General features: G+C 38.0%; 2 protein-coding genes across 2 annotated transcripts in view; both read right to left on the reverse strand.

Moving 5' to 3' along the window:
• Positions 1–18,521, reverse strand: part of N4BP2L1 (NEDD4 binding protein 2 like 1) — a 120,310-nt gene that overhangs the window by 71,623 nt on the left and 30,166 nt on the right. The window lies entirely within an intron of this gene.
• The window catches only part of LOC138155237 (uncharacterized), a 75,530-nt gene that overhangs the window by 12,746 nt on the left and 44,263 nt on the right, over positions 1–18,521 (reverse strand). Inside the window, exon 7 of the mRNA XM_069080341.1 lies at positions 6,185–7,968. Within this exon, the coding sequence (XP_068936442.1) occupies positions 6,185–7,968 (1,784 nt within the window). The remainder of the gene's footprint in view (positions 1–6,184; positions 7,969–18,521) is intronic.

Below are 18,521 nucleotides of genomic sequence, written 5' to 3' on the forward strand. Positions count from 1 at the left end.
TTATATTTGGGTGTCTAATAAGAAAAGTAGTAGCCAATAGAAGAATTGCTTATAATATGTGTCACAAATTCATACATACTAGTCATAGCCTAGATAACCAAAAACTATTGCTTGGTATCAAATCTTGCTAAGGCCAAATTCAGGCAGAGTCATAGTCAGGTCTTCTCCAGGACTTTATCATCCACTTTTAATCTATGTGTAACAAATGTTCCCAACACCACATCTTTACTATGAGATATAATTTTGTGTCCCCTCCTACAAAATTCTAGCCACTTTCAGGTACACCAGCTGTTTTGTTTATTTACTTTTCAGTCTGATTTAGTCAAGCTAATCTATTCACACAGCTTCACTGACGTCCCTCACCTCCAATACAATTCTCAGCCTGGATGTTCTTTCCCACCTTGCCTTTCCCTAGGCAAGTTCTTTCCCTCCTTTAAAAAACAGATTAGAACTTGATTTCTCCATGTAGTCATCCCAGAAATCTAAGCCAGAATCACCAGTCCCTTCAATAATTCTCTTAACATTTCTCTTACAATATTTATAGAATGTTTAGGACGTTGTCATTTATTTTTGTCTTTTCTATATAGCAAGTACTCCTAAAGGTATTAGTCTAGATTCTGTGAGTAGTCAGGACTCCTAGGGCATATGATCAGGTACTCTGACCCAGTCAATGTTAGTAATTGTTATATCCCAAATTCTTACCTAGGGAATCACTGAAGTTTACTGAGTAGAGAAGTGATATGATCAGAAATGTGTTCAAGGTAAGTCACTTGGGCAGCTGTGTGGGAGACGGATTTGAATGGGGAGATACTGGAAGCAGGGACACCAATTAGAAAGCTATTGTAATGCTACAGGTGAGACTTATAAAGGCCTGAACTAATATGGCAGTCATCTGAGTAATGAAAATAGATTGAATATGAGAGAAGGTATGGAGGTAGAAGCAAGATTTGGCAACTAATTGGGTATGTGAACTGAGGGAAAGTGAAGAATCATGACTAATACCAAGATTGTGAACCCAGGGATTGGAAAGATGATGGTGCCCTCAGTAGAAATAGTGATATCCAAGAGGAGGTGGGTAGGTGGTTTTGGAGACAGAGATAATGAGCTCATTTTGGGAACATTGAGTTCAAGATGCCTTCAGGACATGTACTTTAAAATGTCAAACAGGCAACTGATGATTCACAACTAGAGGTCAGGAGAGAAATTGGAATGGATATATAGATCTATGAGTCATCTGAATAGACATGATAATTATACCCATGGGAGCCTGTGTGAGGAGCAATATTTACTCTGCAGGTGTTCTGAGCTAGGTCCACTCAGATCAGTCTTCTCGTAGTTCAGGCTTAGTACTGGAACCACATGAAGCACAGATCGTGCATTAGTTAACAAAAGGAGATTTACTGAGCCACCACAACAGGAGAAAGATACTCAACAAGGACAGGCATTCAGGACAGCTCAAGTTCATTTATGTTGCTCCTTGCTTCAGGCGCCCATTGTTTTCCACCAGCCAAGTATCAGCGCACACCTGCAACTTCCCACAGATGCTTTGTATTCAAATAACCAGAAAGTAATGACAATTTCCAAAGCCTTTAATCCCTGAGCCAGCTAAGTTTCAAGGATGGTCTCAATACCACTTAAGGAAAAACTGTCCTAACTTTCAGGGGGGTAAGGGTTAGGCTATTGTACCACGTTGGTTGTATTGTCCCCCTGAAGATGACTCTACCCTGAGGTTGGGTTGATGACTCATGGTGAGTCCTTGCCCAGAACTACCATATCATCTTCCCAGCCACACTCCTCAATTTCCTCCCAGCTCAGTCTCCACACCAGTTACCTTGCTTCCATGCAGCTACAACTCCATCCCTAGCCATACCTTTCCATCTCCCCTCAAGATTTTTCTTTCCCCATTAGAATATAAGCTCCTTGAGAGTAGGCCATCTTGTTTTCTTGGTTTTTGTATCCCCAGTGTTAACATAGTCCTAAACACACAGTAAATGCTTAAGCAATGCTTTATCTATTGGATAGATTAATTTTTCCTTAAACAGTACTGGAAACATCCTCAAGATTTAATTGACTCAGGAGACTAAAAGCCTGAGCCATTGACATAGCTTTCTGATATCATAAGTATAAAAGTCAGCTCACAAGGAGGTGAAAGTTGCTCTGTTACACCTGACTATGCTATGGCTAAGATACCTCTTTTTGTCCATTGTTAGATGGGGGTGTATGGGATATTCAGGAGGACTACCACTTCTGGTGTGAGGGCTTGTTGAGCCCTTTTCAGGGATGCTCATATACTTTTTGTGTACACCTGATTCACCCAACTCTCACCTGTGGCTCCAAGAAGCTGCAGCATGCACAGCAGCCACACTGGTAAAACATCTTGGCAGATGGCTTAAACCAGGTTAAGGGTAACCAACAAGCCTCCAAGCTGTCGGCGAGTTAGGGTGATGTCTACCCCAAGCATATGAAGACTTTCCCTGGCACAATGGGTGGATGAGAACAAAAGCCATGAAAGGTGGCTGAAGCATCCGTGGAGCTGTGGAGCATGTAGAGCTTGGTCAGACATTAAAGATACTTAGGTCATCCATTGGATCCTGGGCTATCTTCAGTCATCCTGACTTTTGTCTTGCCACTGGACTTCAATGACTCTGGAAGAGAGTGTGAGGCTGATGACCTTGTACAACTCTGCCTCACTTAAATCCAATTGGAGAGCAAGTCAAGATATCACCTTGTGATGTCATTGGTCCTCTTCAAAAATGAAGGATGAACAACAATTGTTAGATGATCCACAAGTGTCTCATCTCATTGCACTTCCAAATATGAAATGCCAGACTGGCCTGAATCAGGCCCAACCTATGATGAAACAGATGAGGTTGCCAAGTGAAAGTTTAGAGAGAAAGGAAGTCCTAGGAGAGAGTCTTGGGGGTACACCCACAGTTAGGAGGCATGACATATTTGATGAATCAGCAAAAGAGGCTGAAAGTCAGTCAGACAAGCAGGGAGAGCTAGAGGAAGTAGTGTCACAAAAACCCAGAGAAGAGAGAGCATCCAGGAAGGGTGTTCAAAAATGTCAAATGCAGCAGAAAGGTAAATAAGAATAAGGACTGAGAAAAAAAAAACCCATCAGATTTGGCATTTTAGAGAACACTGAGAACTTTGGAGAGAATGATTTCACTTGAGTGATGAGGTCAGAAACCAGAGTGCAAAGAGTTGAGAAACAAGAAGGGAGGAAATAGAGGCAATGAATGTAAACAGCTTTTTCTAGGAGTTTGGAAAATAACTTGAGGGGAGACTTGAGCATGTTTGAAGGCAGTGATGAAGGAAAGGGTAAATGACAGAATGGAGATTACAGAGTGATGGGAAATGATTGAGAGAACAATCTGCTAGAGAAGAGAAGAAGGGATAGGATAAAGATCACACATGGAAGAGTTGGTCTTAGAAGGAAAAGGCCCCTTCATTACTGGAGATTGGAAGAAAAGAGGAGAGAGCCAACTTCCCTCCCTATGTATTGAACATCTATACTAGTTAAGTGTGTGAGAGAGAGCAACTTTCATCCCCTCATGGGCTGGCTTTTGTACCTAGGACATAAAAAAGTTATGTCAATGGTCCAAGCCTTAGTCTCCTGAGCCTTAATGTCTTGGGGATATCATGGAAATTTGCAATGAAAAGAAGTGTAGAAGAGAGAGAGCTTAGGAAATGTCCCCTACTTCCTCAGTAAACTACAAGACAAGTCCTCAATTGAGGGAGTTGGGGAGGAGAGTGAGGAAATGATATGGAAGGTTTGAAGAGAAAAGGTTTAGTGGATGCCTTAGGTTGGCTGGCTGAAGTTTCTCCAACTTCATTCAGCTGCAAATTAAGTAGAGTAAGGCAGAGTGGGGGCAGTAATCAGAATTTCACTTTGGCGAGGCATGAGTGCAAATAGGATAGGGTGGAACACAAGGAATTTGAGAATAGAAGACAATGTGGTGTTGAACTGGTTAATGAGAGAATTGAGATTAGAAAGGGAGAAAAGTGAAGTTAGAACAGGAGTAACAGTCTGAGAAAGTTCAGAGGGATTAGAGAGCACAATGAGGACAAAATAGGGCAAGTCAAAAGGAGAGATGAGATGATAGGAGGTTATGATCAGACAGAAGTTTGTCAAGTTTTTTGATCATGTAAACTGAATACTTGTAGGTGATTGTGAGATCTAGAATGCCACCATCACTGTGTGGGACTAAAGGACAGTCAAGGAATAGGTTATGGAATTTGAAGAAACTAAGAAGTTAGGGTACTTAAAGGAATGTTAATATGTATATTGAAGTCTCTTGTAGCAGGAGTTGTGGAGAAGAAAGTGAGCCAGGTCCTAAGCTCCTTGAGAGAAGAAAGAGAATGACCTTGGGGACCAGTAATAAAAAAATAGTCACAACAATAAAGATAGATAACATATATGTAGCACTTTGGTATTTGCAAGGTACCTTACATACATTATCTCATTTTATTCTCACAACAATCCTGGAAGGTAGATGCTATTTTTATCCTAATTTTACATATGAGGAGACTGAGGCTGACAGAGGTTAAATGACTCGAAAGGGTCACATAGCTAATAAGTCTTTAAAGCAGGATAATCATCACTTAATATCTTTCAGCCTTAATTTCCTCATCTATAAAATGGGATTAATAATAGCACTTAGCAGTGTTGTTGTGAAGATCAAATGAGAGAATAGATATAAAGCATTTTGCAAACATTTAAAAATTTTAAAATAAAAAAACACAAATATAAATGAATGAATAAATGAATATGCCATATAGTATTTTTAAGGGGACAGAAAATGAAAATATGTAGCAGTTCCTTAAAGGTTGGGAATCATTGCCTTAAAGCATTAACAGGATTCAAAAACACTGAGAACAATAAGTTATTGACTCTGCCTTTCTGGCCATGAAATTTATTGCCAATTTTTAGTAAGTTTTTTGGGGGCTAAGATGGCTGAAATTGTCAAGGAGCAAAAAAAAAAAGGTTTAAGAACAGAGTGGAAAAGTGAGCAAGCAAGGTGAGAGTTAGCTGATGAGTCCTGGTACCCTGGAGGATACTAGAAAACAATAACATGGTAGAGGAGAAGTTGACAGTCAGGAACCTTAAAAAGAACAGAACACATGACACTTAAGTATTTGTATCTTAGCTTACTCAGTTTTCATCCCTATGCCCAGAAAGAAGAATGGCTAGGCGGCTGTTCTGCCACAGGGATCTTGAACCTGGGATCCATTAATTTGTTTTTGCTTTTAATATTTTAATAATTATATTTTAATATAATTAATTTCCTTGTAATCCTATGCATTTTATTTTATGCTTTTAAAAACATTCTGAGAAGCAGTCTGTAGACTTGGCCAGACAGAGATCCATGACACAAAAAAAAGGTTAAGAATTACTGCCCTATACTTGGGTCACTATACATTCAGCAAAAGTTGGACATGCAGATCTTTTTAACTTCATGTCAGCTGGAATTTTAAATATACCTGAAAGTGTATTATTTTTTTCTTCATTATAAAAAAGGTTTCATTTAAAATCATTTAGACATGTATATTAGTCCATCTGATAATCAATTGCATTTCATATACAAATGGATTTTTTAAAAATTATTCAAGTCACAGAACTGAGAAGGGAACTTGGAAGCTAACTAGTCTAAATTCCCTTTCTATTATAAAATCCCTCAAAGATGGTTATCAAATCTCAGCTTGAATGGGCTTGAGGGGTTTTTTTTCTACTTCTAGGCTTTTTCAATGATTAATTTATTCTTACAGTTCAACCTAAGCTGCATAATTTTATTATAACTGTGAATGAGGACAAAGTAGGGGTCATGTGCCAACTGAGAATTTTGACAAGGTGGCAGGTTCTGACAGAAATATATTTAGTTTCCTCAGTGGCTCCTAAGTCACTCATTTGTCCATTTTGACTCTCATCTTCTCTCTTCATTCTCCCAAAGTTTATTTAGAATGCCCACATAATTATCATTCACTCAAAAATAACTAATAATAGCATTGAAGAAAAAGCACTATTTGTGATGAATCTTCTGATTGCAAAATTGAAAAGCTCTACCCAACCAATAAAACTATGTGAAAATAGTCAGTGAAACATCATGTAATAAATGATTACAAGGCAACTTGTAGTATGAAACTGGAAAATTCATTTTAAGAAACTGAAAAAAAAAGTTACCTATTGGAACTCCAGGAGATCCAAATAGATTTACAAGTTGAAAAGCAAACCTCTGGGATAAGGGCAGACCAAAGGAATTAGGCACAACACTTAGTGAATCTTGACTGTCTTCAGCTTGTACACATTGTGATGACTCAGACTCATTTCTTTTGTGAACACTGGCACCAAAACTTCCAGAAAAAATATCAAAATCAAAACCAGGATGCTCAGAAGAAACTTTAGCAGATAATACAATATCAGGTTTATGATTTGAGGTTTCCAAAGAAATTAGATCTACTTCATTCAGTCTATTCCCCACTGTCTGTGATTTAAATGTCAGAATTCTTTTATCACTTGCAAACAAAACCTTCAAAACAGCCCTTTGAGGAAGACACAAAGTCTGTCTCAGCTGACTGAATGATACATCATGAGACTGAAATTCTCCAGGGGTGGATGCAAGATCTATGGGATAATCCTGGTTAAATTGCAATGAATTATTTTGGACAGTCATCCCTTCTGGTTTATTCTTCTCTTCATGATTCACTTCTGGAATTCTGTCATTTTCTATGACCAAAACGTTTTTAAATGTGTGACTATCTGTTAACAGAGTATCTCTGTTCTTTACACTAACCACAGCTTGTCTTGGCAGGTGAAAGTTTGGAGCCAAATTAAAAATCCTTCTGGGTCTTCCCTTCTTAGTAATTACTGCTGATGTTTTCCTTTGGGCACATATTTCAGGCAAGTTGCTTCTAAGGACATTAGTTTCTGTTTCTATGAATGGAATTAGGTCTGTAGATTTATTTGGAGAAGATGTCAGTTCCTTGTTTCTTAACATATCAGCATTCTCCTCCATCAGTGCTTGCAGAGGGTTTTCTGGTTTCATGTCTTCATATTTGTGGACAAGTCTCATCAGTTCCCCAGGGCTGTCAGGACAAGTCTGTCTGGAACACTTAGTTTTCTTTTGTCTCTGAGGATTTATAAAATTATGAGGCCCCTCAGGCCAACCAGCAGAAGAGGGCTGTGTGTCCAAATCCCACTCCAGTTTTTCATCAGATAATGTGGCTGAGAAAAAAGCCCAGCAATTTGTTTGATTCCTCTTTGCTCTGTGCCTATATCTTAAATTTTCACATGAAGAATCAAATTTGCATTGATTAGACAGCATTTCTTTATCACTGAGGCTTTCAGCTGACATGCTATCCTCCTCTGTGAGAACACAAGGGGCCTTAGCAGATACAATTCTGTCCTTAATGCCAAAAACCACAGAGTGACTTGGTTCAGCCTTCATTTCAGAGCATTCAACACCTGGTACACAGTGATTATTCTGTCTTCCCAAAAAGTTTTGAACCATTGTCTGATGATTAAATATGCGTCCAAATACATTTTCATGGGGACTGGATGTCAAGCTTAACTGATACAAGTGGTCACTTTCTGCAGCTGAGTCACACCTTAGTGGACTTTCCAAAGTTACAGACATGACAATTTGAGGATTAGAATCACTTTCTTTTTCAAGTTCAGGTTTTAGGCTTTTACTACTTTCCTCACTGTGTCCATTTATAGAATCTGTTGATGTACATCCCAGATCTCCAGTGGACATAGACACTAAATTTCCATTATTCTCTTCTTCTGAGTAATGTCCTTCACTTTCAGATGTGCCCTCATCCTCTGGTACAGGATGACTTAGGGTTCCATATGATCCTTTCTCCATAGAGTTACTATTACTATTCTTCAGTTTCCTATTTCTTCTCCTGTTTCTCCTCTGACTTGCTCTGCTAGGTTTCTGTCCAGTTTTCTTCAAATTTTCTTCTCTAAACATAGAAAACAGAAATAAGAAAATTTACAACTATGCTATTTAATTTATTGTGCATGACAAAATGGTGGTGCTTTTTGTATCATGTGACAATATTAGCAGGTTTCTAGCACTTTACTACATAGACCTGATTATATATACTACATAGAACAATTTATATGTTCTCAAGAAAGTAGAAATGCACATTAAAAACAATAAAAAATTTAAAACAAATATAAAAACAAAATAAATTTAATTTTAAAATTCCATTCTCACATATACTTTAAAGTATTCTCACATAACTTTTTAAATCAACCATTGTTATAAAATAAGTTACAGTGGCAGTTTTTTGAAAAAAAGAAATTCTGTTTTAGTATTGCCTCTTAATTTACCAATAAGCAATTGAAATTTCCTAATATCATAAAGTAAATTCATTTTGAAACACATTTTGTTCATTCTCAGAGCATCAGTGGTTTCCTAATGGACCAATCCAACTAAATTCAACAACACTTATCAAGTTCACAATGTGCCAGGTGCTAGGCATATAAAAACAAAAAACGTACCTACCTTTAAGGAGCTCACTTTTTGACTCACAAAACTGATCTGCAATATCGACTTTTCATATCAATGAGTAGCCCATCCCTGCATCTGTTTCCAAAATCTGGGGTGAGCAAATACCTAAATGACAATGATTCCTTCTCTGCCTAGTTTATAAAAATGAATTTGCCTTATTTGAATTTATGGTGGAAGTGATTTTGTACTAAGGGATTTCTCTTTGGTGTCACTTTCCCTTTCTCCTTTATATAAAAATGTGGTTGTCCCCTTTCTGACAATGAGAAAGTAAAGAGGGATAGGATGGGGTGAGTACAGGGAATAAGCAAAACAAAACAAAACGAAAGTCAGAAAGATAAAAAAAGGTACACAAGGAGGAAGAGTAAAGGGGAAAAACCCAGCCACAACAAAAGAGGGAAAAGAAAGGGTAATGAATGAAGCAAATAGACAACTGACCTTAAGAGTTTAAAAGAGTGAGCAGAACTTTACTGACCTTCAACCTAATTGTTTTCATTTCCAGATTGTGGAGTAATTTATAAGAAGTAAGTGGTGAACAACTCAATCTTTTATCTTCTAACTAATACGAGATAAAAGTTCTCTTTCCATGTAACCGGATACTGATTTAGAAATGTGAACACTGAAAAACAATGAATGATTTCAATACAATACTGATGGGGCTTCTGTGAGGATAGCCAGGCTGGAGGGACGATTCCCAAACTGCAGTATCATCAATTATCTCAAGGGTCACTAACGTAAATGTTTTCAACAATTAGTCTCTCAGAGCCTCAGTTTTCTCATCTGTATTGTATAGTTATTGTCCTTCATTCTTGAAGACGACCAAAATGACATCACTGTGCTAGAATCATGTTACAATGCATCCAACTGGCACTGTTCAGACCAACAGGAACCTGGAGTGCTCTACCACAGATCAGGCACAAATAGTCCATGTGAACATGGACAACAAATTTACAAATTTACGCATCTTGCGCTTCTTCTGAGCTATTTCAATTCTGCTTTCCTCATGGAGCAAATGGAGTTAATACCTGCAGTACGTTTTTCACAGGGTAGTTTTCAGGAAAACTATAACTTTTTTATAACTTTTAAAGCGCTCTACCAATGAGGCAGTGATGTGGTTCCCTAGGGTTGGGCAGGGCTGTCAATCATTCTTACTTTCCTTTGTACTTTTTTATGGGTGGGATCATTCATCCCTTTGAGCATTCCCATAGCTGCTTCCTTCTGGGAGGTTCTGTCTGCTCCAAAAATGGCAGAAGCTTCATCTCATTACTAGCCCAGCCAGTTACAGTTCGCTTGACACTGCTGACTCATTCATGGACTAGAGATGGGGTTCTTAACCTAAGGTCCTTCAAATTAAAAAACATTTTTTTGATAACTGTATTTTTTTAGTAATCGTATTTTAATATAGTTTCCTATTGCGTTTATTTTATATATTTATGTATCCTCTTTGTGTGTATGCATTTATTTTATGTTTTTAAGAACATTATTCTAAGAAAGGAGTCCATAGGTTTCACCAGACTACAAAGGGAGTCTATGGTACAAAAAAAGGATTAAGGACCTGGTATCCATAATTTGTTTTATAAAGCTGTAAAAATGAATCTCTGATTCTTTTTCATTTTTAGCTCTGAGCCCCCAGCCCATGAATACTTTCAAAAATGCTATCACTATCTCCCAGGAAGAAATCCTTCAAAAACTTCTTTATAGATATATTCACAAATAAATATAAATAGAACAGCAAAGTCTAGAGTTAACAATTTGTCACAATTGCCAGCTTAAGGAACAAAATAAATGTTTAAACATAGGGCAAACAAATTTTTGAGGAACAGACATTCCACCCTCCCAGCTGGAAAAGGCACTGATCTCCAATGAGGGAAGAGAGATGGCTTAATGAGAAAAGAAAAACATCACTACCTTGGGATCTTCACTGGGATTGGAGAAGGATAGTCAACAATACAGCATCCTTCTCAACCACATCATGCATATATCATCTATGCATATAACCTGTGTCCTGGAGTCTGGCACTGACAATCTCATAGCATCGCTTCCCTCCCCTGGCTTCGACTATCCAGTTCCTGTGGCTTTTCCATCTTCTCATCTTCCATTCTTCCAGCTCCTCTGCTTTCACAACTTCTCTGTACCTCTCATCTCTCATAGCTTCCTCTCCTAATTGGAGAGGGGAGAGACTAGAACCAAGGAGATGAGCTAGGGTTTTATTATACTAGACCAAGTGGGTGCTAACAAGAAATAGTGAAAATGAAAAGGGACAGATGCCTGAGATAGTTCCTGGGTTTGGTCAAAAGTATTTGACAATTAATTTGAGATATGGGGGAGTTAGGGTGAGGGGAAGGGAAGTGTCAATAATGACTCTGAAGTAATAAGTTTGGATGACTAGGAAGATGGTGGTGCCAACAGAAATGGTAAGGGTAGGGAGAGGGTCATGTCTACAAAACAAAAAGTTCAGGTTTTATCGTGTTGAATTATAGGTTTTAGCTGGTCATCCAGGTAGAGATATCCAGTAGTCAAGTGGAGAATTGGAATTGGAACTCAATGGAGGTTAAATCTGATCTAATGCATAGAACTATTGTTTAGTTGGCAAAGATACTGGGGTGGTTTGCCATTTCCTTCTCCAACTCATTTTACAGATGAGGAAATTGAGGCAGACAGGGTTAAGTGACTTGTCCAGATAGTAAGTATCTGAGGCCAGGTTTGAACTCAGGAGGAAGAGTCTTCCTGATTCTAGGCCTAGCAGCCTACACCACCTAGAGGCCCCACATATAGTATCAAGCTATATGAGAGGATAAAGTGTTACAGGAGAGTATAGACAAGAGGATGGAGGACCAAGTCTGGAGGGATGCCTAGATTTAAATGGAAAAGGAAAAAGTGAATGAAACTGAGAGGGTTTGCTGGAAAAAAAATGCCATGAGAAGAGAAAATATCAAGGTAGAGGAGTGATGAGAAATGTTTATCCAGCTGGTTGATGTTGTCAAATGCTGCAGAAAGGTCAAGGATGAGAACTGAAAAGCTGTCCTTGCAAGTTTTCAAAAATGACAAAAAATGGGAATAGGTCATGTTGGAAGGGTTATAGAAAGACAAGCACATTAACGAATTATTTGTGAAGCTGAGAATTGGTCCAACCACTCTGGAAAATAATTTGAATTCTGCAAAGAAAATTATTTAAATATACCCTCTTGGGGGCATTTTATATTAATTTAAAAATTTTTTCTTTAAAAAAATGTTCAGCAAAAGTATATCCCCCTTCCTTTCCCTTTTGGTTGGTTGGACAAAAAAATATAAAAAATAAAACAATAAACCCATTTAAGTGATCCAAGAAAGACAAGTAACAATGCTTTTCCTGTCTGGAGAGTTCCATTTAACATGAACCCCCTCCTAATAAGAATGGACAGGAATTTGATTTTGGATATAAATGACATGTGTATAACACATTTCATTTTCCCCCTCACAGATTTCAACCCCAGATATTTATTCAAAGAAATTGTCATATATCTTCCGTGGCTGGGCTGCAAAATACTACTGGAACCTGAAGTTTCTCTTTATCCCACTTTTTGATATGGAGATATTTCTGTCTCCTGTCCCTATCCCCAACCCTCAACCACAGAATTGTCTGCCTGGTCCTCATTTCTGTCATTCTGGCTGACTGTTGAGCAGGGTTACTGCACAGTAGCAAAATAACCATATTCTTTTACCCAAAGATTCTATTGCTAGATATTTAACCCAAGAGAGCAACACAAAGTGAAAGCCCATACATACTAAAGTATTTATAACAGCATTTTCTGTAGTAGAAAAGAAATAGCCAGCAGCCGGCAAATGGCTAAACAAATTATGGCATATGGATGTAATGGAATATTACTATGTGTGAGATAAATATGATGACTATGAGATAAGCATGGGAAGACTTTTTTGAACTGATGTAAAGTAGAACTAAGAAAACAATATACACAATGACTACACCAATGGAAATAGGGATAACAACAAGAAGAAAACAAATGAAAGTGAACACTGCAGAATTATAATGACCAAACTTAGCCCCAAAGAAGAGATATGAGGTTGTATCTTTCTGAGCTTCTTTGTAGAAAGGTTATGGAATACTGCACATAGCGTCAGACTTTTTTGCTATATTGTTTAGTGATGCTTTTTTTTTATTCTGTCATAAGATATCCTTTTCAGGGGTGGGGGGAGAAGACATACATTGGAAAATGTAGGTGATGTAAAAACAAGAAAGATCGATATTTACTGTTTTAAAAAGCAAGCCATCACTAGCCTTAAAGACAGCTGGCATAAGCTTTGGAGAACAGCTGTCTATAATGCTTATGTGATTCTCTGATCAGCTCATTATTTCATAGGCATAGACACTTTCTCTCCCTGTACAAATAGCAATCCATTGGTGCTTTTACAACTTTTGCAGTTCTTCTTGATATATTTCTATGAGTTATCCATGGAGGACTTATTCCACATGCTAAAGGCCTCCCCTGGGGTTCTCCTAGTTTTGTGCACCAGTGACGCACTTAGGCCATCTACTACTCCACTTGTGCTACATGACCAGCCCACTTTCTTTTCCAGGCATACAAGTCAGGGATGAGGTCTTTTATACTCCTGTTTACAAACATAATCCTTACTGATAGCAAAATACAGCATACACATACCAATCATGTATTTTTTTATTTCCCTTTGGCTTACTTGCCATTGTGATTATAGCTTTGAATTATAGCTTTATTGTAGCACCAAAAGAATGTTCCTAATAAAAATATGGATTTTTATGGCAGTAAACAGCATGGGATCACTAAAAGGGCTATGACAATTCCCAAATATAATACAATCTCTTTCTTTCTTTCTGTTTCATTTTGTACCCAGCTCACTACTCATGTATAATGCCTGTCCAAGACATACATATTGATGGAATCATTCAATGGACTTTCCATGGAAATAATATATGTTGCAAATTTGAGAAATATGCATTTTAAAATATCTTTATTGTGCCCTTTCCCACTCCCAGCATTGATAATTTACAATATATACCCTCCCATCCACTAAATACTCCCTTCTAACAAAGTTAAGCAAAATTGAAGAAGTGACACCTGACAAAGTATGCAACATTCTGCAACCAGCCACCTCCCTGTCTAGTTAGTCAACAAACATTTATTAAATGCCTACTATGTGTCAGGCTTGGCGCTGAATATTAGGGATACAAATACAAAGAATGAAACAATCTCCACTCTTAAGGGGTTTGCATTTTACTAAGAGGAGTGAAATGTGTTCCATCATCTATCTATTCTCTAGAAAATATTGTTCATTGCAATTAATTTGAATTTAGATATCATTATTTTTAGTTTGGATTATCATAGTCATAGTGTAGACTGTTCTCTCGGTTCTGCTTTCTTTATTATGTATCATTTCATATAAATCTTGTCATGCTTACTGGATTTCTCATGTTTGACATTTCTTATGATGTAAAAGTGCAATCGTATGCCACAATTTGTTGTCATTCTCCAGCAGATGGACACCCACTTTGTTTCCAGGTTTTTGGTGCCATGAAAAATGTTGCTATGAATATGTTATATTTAGAAGCAATATACATTTGTGGACAGGGCACTGGGCTTGGAGTCAAGAAAACCTGGGTTAAAACCTGCCTAAAATGCTTACTAGCTGTGTGACCCTGGGCAAATTAAACTCTCTTAATCTCAGTTATAAATAATGTCCTACATTGATTCTCCAGGGTTCACAGTAGAAGCAACAAATCTCTCACCTTTCTTCCTACATCCTAATTGAGAAACTGTAGTATTCATTTATTCATTCAACAGATACTTCTTGGGCACTCAATATGTACAAGGAACTGTGTAAAATGCTTTGGTAAATAATGTCTTTTCTTGTTGTTTCAGTTGTGTCTGACTCTTCATGCCCCATTTGGAGTTTTCTTGGCAAAGATACTGGAGGGGTTCGCCATTTCCTTCTCCAGCTCATCCAGGAAGCTGAGACAAAGAGGGTTAAGTGATTTTCCCAGGTCCACACAGCTAGTGAACTCAGGACAATGAGTCCTCCTGATTCCAGAGGCAGAACTCTGTGGACTATGGCACCACTTAGCTGCCCCAAACAATGTCCTAGACAAGTATTAATTATAGAGACTGACTCCAGGAACTAAAATGTAAAATGAATGGGTTGTACTCCATGTCCTCCAAGGTCTCTTCTAACTCTAAATCTGTGAACTCAGGATCTTCCACTTGGTTTTTCTGGATGACTAGGTCAGTTATGAATCTGAGGAGGGTGCAAAAGCTTCTGGGGCTCCATAAAATATGTGTCATGTCATCCATGAACTTAACACCTGAAGAACCTCACCATCAGTAGGGGAACAACATTCTTTTTAACCCTGCCTAGGAGATCCTCCATGTCACTGACAAACCCATTTGGTGAGTATCTGCATAGTATCCTTGGCATTGCTCAGTGGACTGTTGAGCAAAGCTATCTCCATGGTTCTCTGTGATATATTATTGAACTTTAAAGGACTTTAACACAGTGGTGGAGATGATTTTCACATGAGAGACTTTGCCCAGATTCACACAGGTAGTAACACTGTGCCACCTAGCTACCTCTATGTTTGTAGGAAATTATCTGCAAAAGCATACCCATTATCACTGGCCCTGGAGTCAGGAAGACCTGAGTTCAAATTTGGTCTCAGACACTTAACACAAAACTAGCCATGTGACCTTGGGCAAGTCACTTAACCCCAATGGCCCTACCTTCCCCTCTCCAAAAAGAAAAAAAAGAAGAAAAAAAGAAAGTATACCCATTGCCTTCTCATTTTTTTTTAAATCAAGGATGTCTTCAACAGGTTACCTTGATGATTCTCATAATGATTTTAGAGATGGGAAAAGGCAGGTGAATGGTGCTATCTTTTCAGAAACCTTTTTTTCTTTCTTTTTTTTTCAGTGGTGGTGGCAAAAAGCATCGCCTATGAACATTTCCATTCTTTTGCATTTTTCTCCTCTTGCAGTCTCAAAAATCAATCCCTGGAAACCTTTAAAATTATGTCACATTCAGCATGCATTTCTTCTCTGTATATTTAATCAAGTCCAGGTGATCTCAATTCCATGTTTTCAAATACCCTTGCTATGTCCTCACCTACTTTATTGGGTATTTTTTAATCTTTTTTTTTTCTTTTTTTGCAGGGGGGAAGGCAGGCAATTGGGGTTAAGTGATTTGCCCAAGGTCACATGGCCACTAAGTGTTAAGTGTCTGAGGTCAGATTTGAACTCAGGTCCTCCTGACTCCAGGGCCGGTGCTCTATTCACTGTGCCACTTAGCTGCCCCCATATTGGGTACTTTTTAAAAGTGGTTTTTGGGAGAGAGAACTAATGTTTACTTTTTAGGTGTTCCATGAGAACATCATTGCATATACTCATAGCATGGAGACATGATCTAACTCATTCTATCAATGAATATGAATAATGAATTGTGTCAGACTGCAGTCCTATTGCACAAGGCATGACTAGTAATAAGACTGACTTGAGTCTTTACTTCCCAGAATCCCATTACTTTTCTGGTACATTATTTACTCTAGCCGCTGAATAGTGCCCTGTGCATACTGGGTACTTAATGAATATCTGCTGAATGAATAAATGAACTCCATGGTTTCTCAGTTAGGATACAGGAAATAAGAAGAGAGATTTATTGCCTCTTCTCTAAACCCCAGGGAACCAACATAGGGCAGCTTATTTATAAAACCAGCAATATAAGTTTTATTCCTTCAGCTTTCCTTGAGATATCTGTACCTTTTCTGCTTAAAAACATTACATTTCTGTTATAGAATTTTCAATTTCTAAGAATGAAGATTTTGTTTAAGGTCACTGAAGAACACCTTGGGAGTATTTTTTACTTATTAAAAATATGGTAATTAAATTGACACTAGTTTTAAGAGCACTGAAAATACAAGATTCCCTCTACTGCAATAAATATAAAATGAAAGAAAAAATGAAATGATATTGTTGTCAATATCTACTTTGTCTTTTAAAAGGCAGCTCACCATCAAACTACTGAGAGAGCTGGCTAGCTTGGCTCCTCAACAGACAGATACCCACATAGGGTGATACTATTTTTACCTTTGATTTTTAAAAAGACACTGTACTCTGGTCTAAAACACTAAAATAACTCAACAATTACATTCCCTGGCCTTCCATGACCTAATAGAAAGGGAACTTATATTAGTTACTATAAGCAAAAAAAAAAAAACATACCATGGATAAGGTATTTAATGAGCTTGCCCTAGTCTTTCATTCTAGTTTCTGAATTATTCATTCATTGCCCAGTGAATTGTTGGTCAACTGTATCATAAATAACATTCAATAACAGTTTGTTATTGTGAAAATAATTTTTTAAAACAATTGGGGTTAAGTAACTTGCCCAAGGTTACACAGCCAGTTTTTTGTGTGTGGGTGTTAAGTATCTGAGGCCAGAACCCATCCTGAGTCCTCCTGAAAAATTCCTTTGTTTTTTTGCTTTTGGAGAGCAATTGGGGTTAAGTGACTTGCACAAGGTCACATGGCTAGTTTGTGTGTGTGTGTGTGTGTGTGTGTGTGTGTGTGTATGTGTGTGTTAAGTGTCTGAGGCCAGATCCGAACCCAGGTCCTCCTGACTCTAGGGCCAGTGCTCTATTCAGTGCGCCACCTAGCTGCCCGAGACAATATCTTTTGCTTAAAAAAACCCAAAAGAAGGCAGCAGCTAGATGGTGCAACGAATAGAGCACCGGCCCTGGAGTCAGAAGGACTTGAGTTTAAATCTGGCCTTAGACACTTGACACTTACGGGCTGTCTGACCTTGGGCAAGTCACTTGACCCCAAATGCCCTGCTTTCCCCCCTCCAAAAAACAAAAACCCCAAAGAAAAAACATATTGTTGCAAATATGAACTGGTATGGTCTGCCACTAGATAACAGCTTTGAAATGAAAAAAAAAATTATGATAGTTCTAAATATATAGCTCACAAAAACCTACTGGGAATATTTCTACTCTATGGAATAATTACGGAGGGATAGGGATAAGATGACAAAGAATGGATGGGTTGTAATTTGTAACAGTAACACACTGATGAGATTACCGATCTGCAGAGATATCAGGGGATAGCTAATGCTTGAAATAAAGCAGATTTAATTAGGAAAGGATAAGAAAGTAAAAGGAGACTTGGAGAGAAACTGAATGAGTCTGATGGAACTAAGCCTATACATGTAATTGCACAAACTATTTTCTTTTTCCTTAATACAGTACATTAGTATCATTAGTATTATATTCATGCCTGTCAGTCATAATTAGGATCATTTCAGAGATCACAGATTGAGTGGAGTGAGAACAGGTGAGCAAGACTGTTCTTGAGAAAACGAAGAAAGAGCTGGAGACAATGACCAAGTGCAAAAGATTTTAAAGCATGAAAATAAAGATGAAAAAGAGTGAATGAACTGGAGTTGACTGGGCAGTAATCAAAGAAAGAGGGAAAGTTTCAAAGAGTACTGTGTTTACACAATCTCTCAGAGGGAGAGGGTGATAGGGAAGACACCAAGTCAAACAAATTCCATGTTTGCACATGGCTGCAGGTAGCACTATCGAGCTGGGACAGCTGAACTGCTGTGTAAAGGGACCTCTAGGAGGCAGGTAGTAGGATTTAAAGGTACTATGGAACTAGTCAATTGTGCACATGGATAGTACATTAGAAAGGTGACTACTGGTAACTCAGGGAATACCCATATTATATAAACTGCTGGCAAGCATTTTTATTTAATAATGAGGATTTATACGTAAGTAGACATGGATATCACAAATTGTGCTTCTTACAACCACAATAGGATTCTTGAACTCACCAAGATAGACTAGACATCCATGTAATGATAACTCATTTATGCCTTCTTATCTTATAACTCTTGTTCATGTCTCCCATCAGTCCACCAGAGATCTATGCTGGAGGCTGTCCTCTAGGTCTTTTTATGAACCACAGTTCATAAAAACAGGAA

This window comes from Petaurus breviceps, unplaced genomic scaffold (genome assembly GCF_028583685.1).
Source record: "Petaurus breviceps papuanus isolate PSGF00001 unplaced genomic scaffold, PetGlider_PUasm1.0 91133, whole genome shotgun sequence".
Taxonomy (NCBI): domain Eukaryota; kingdom Metazoa; phylum Chordata; class Mammalia; order Diprotodontia; family Petauridae; genus Petaurus; species Petaurus breviceps.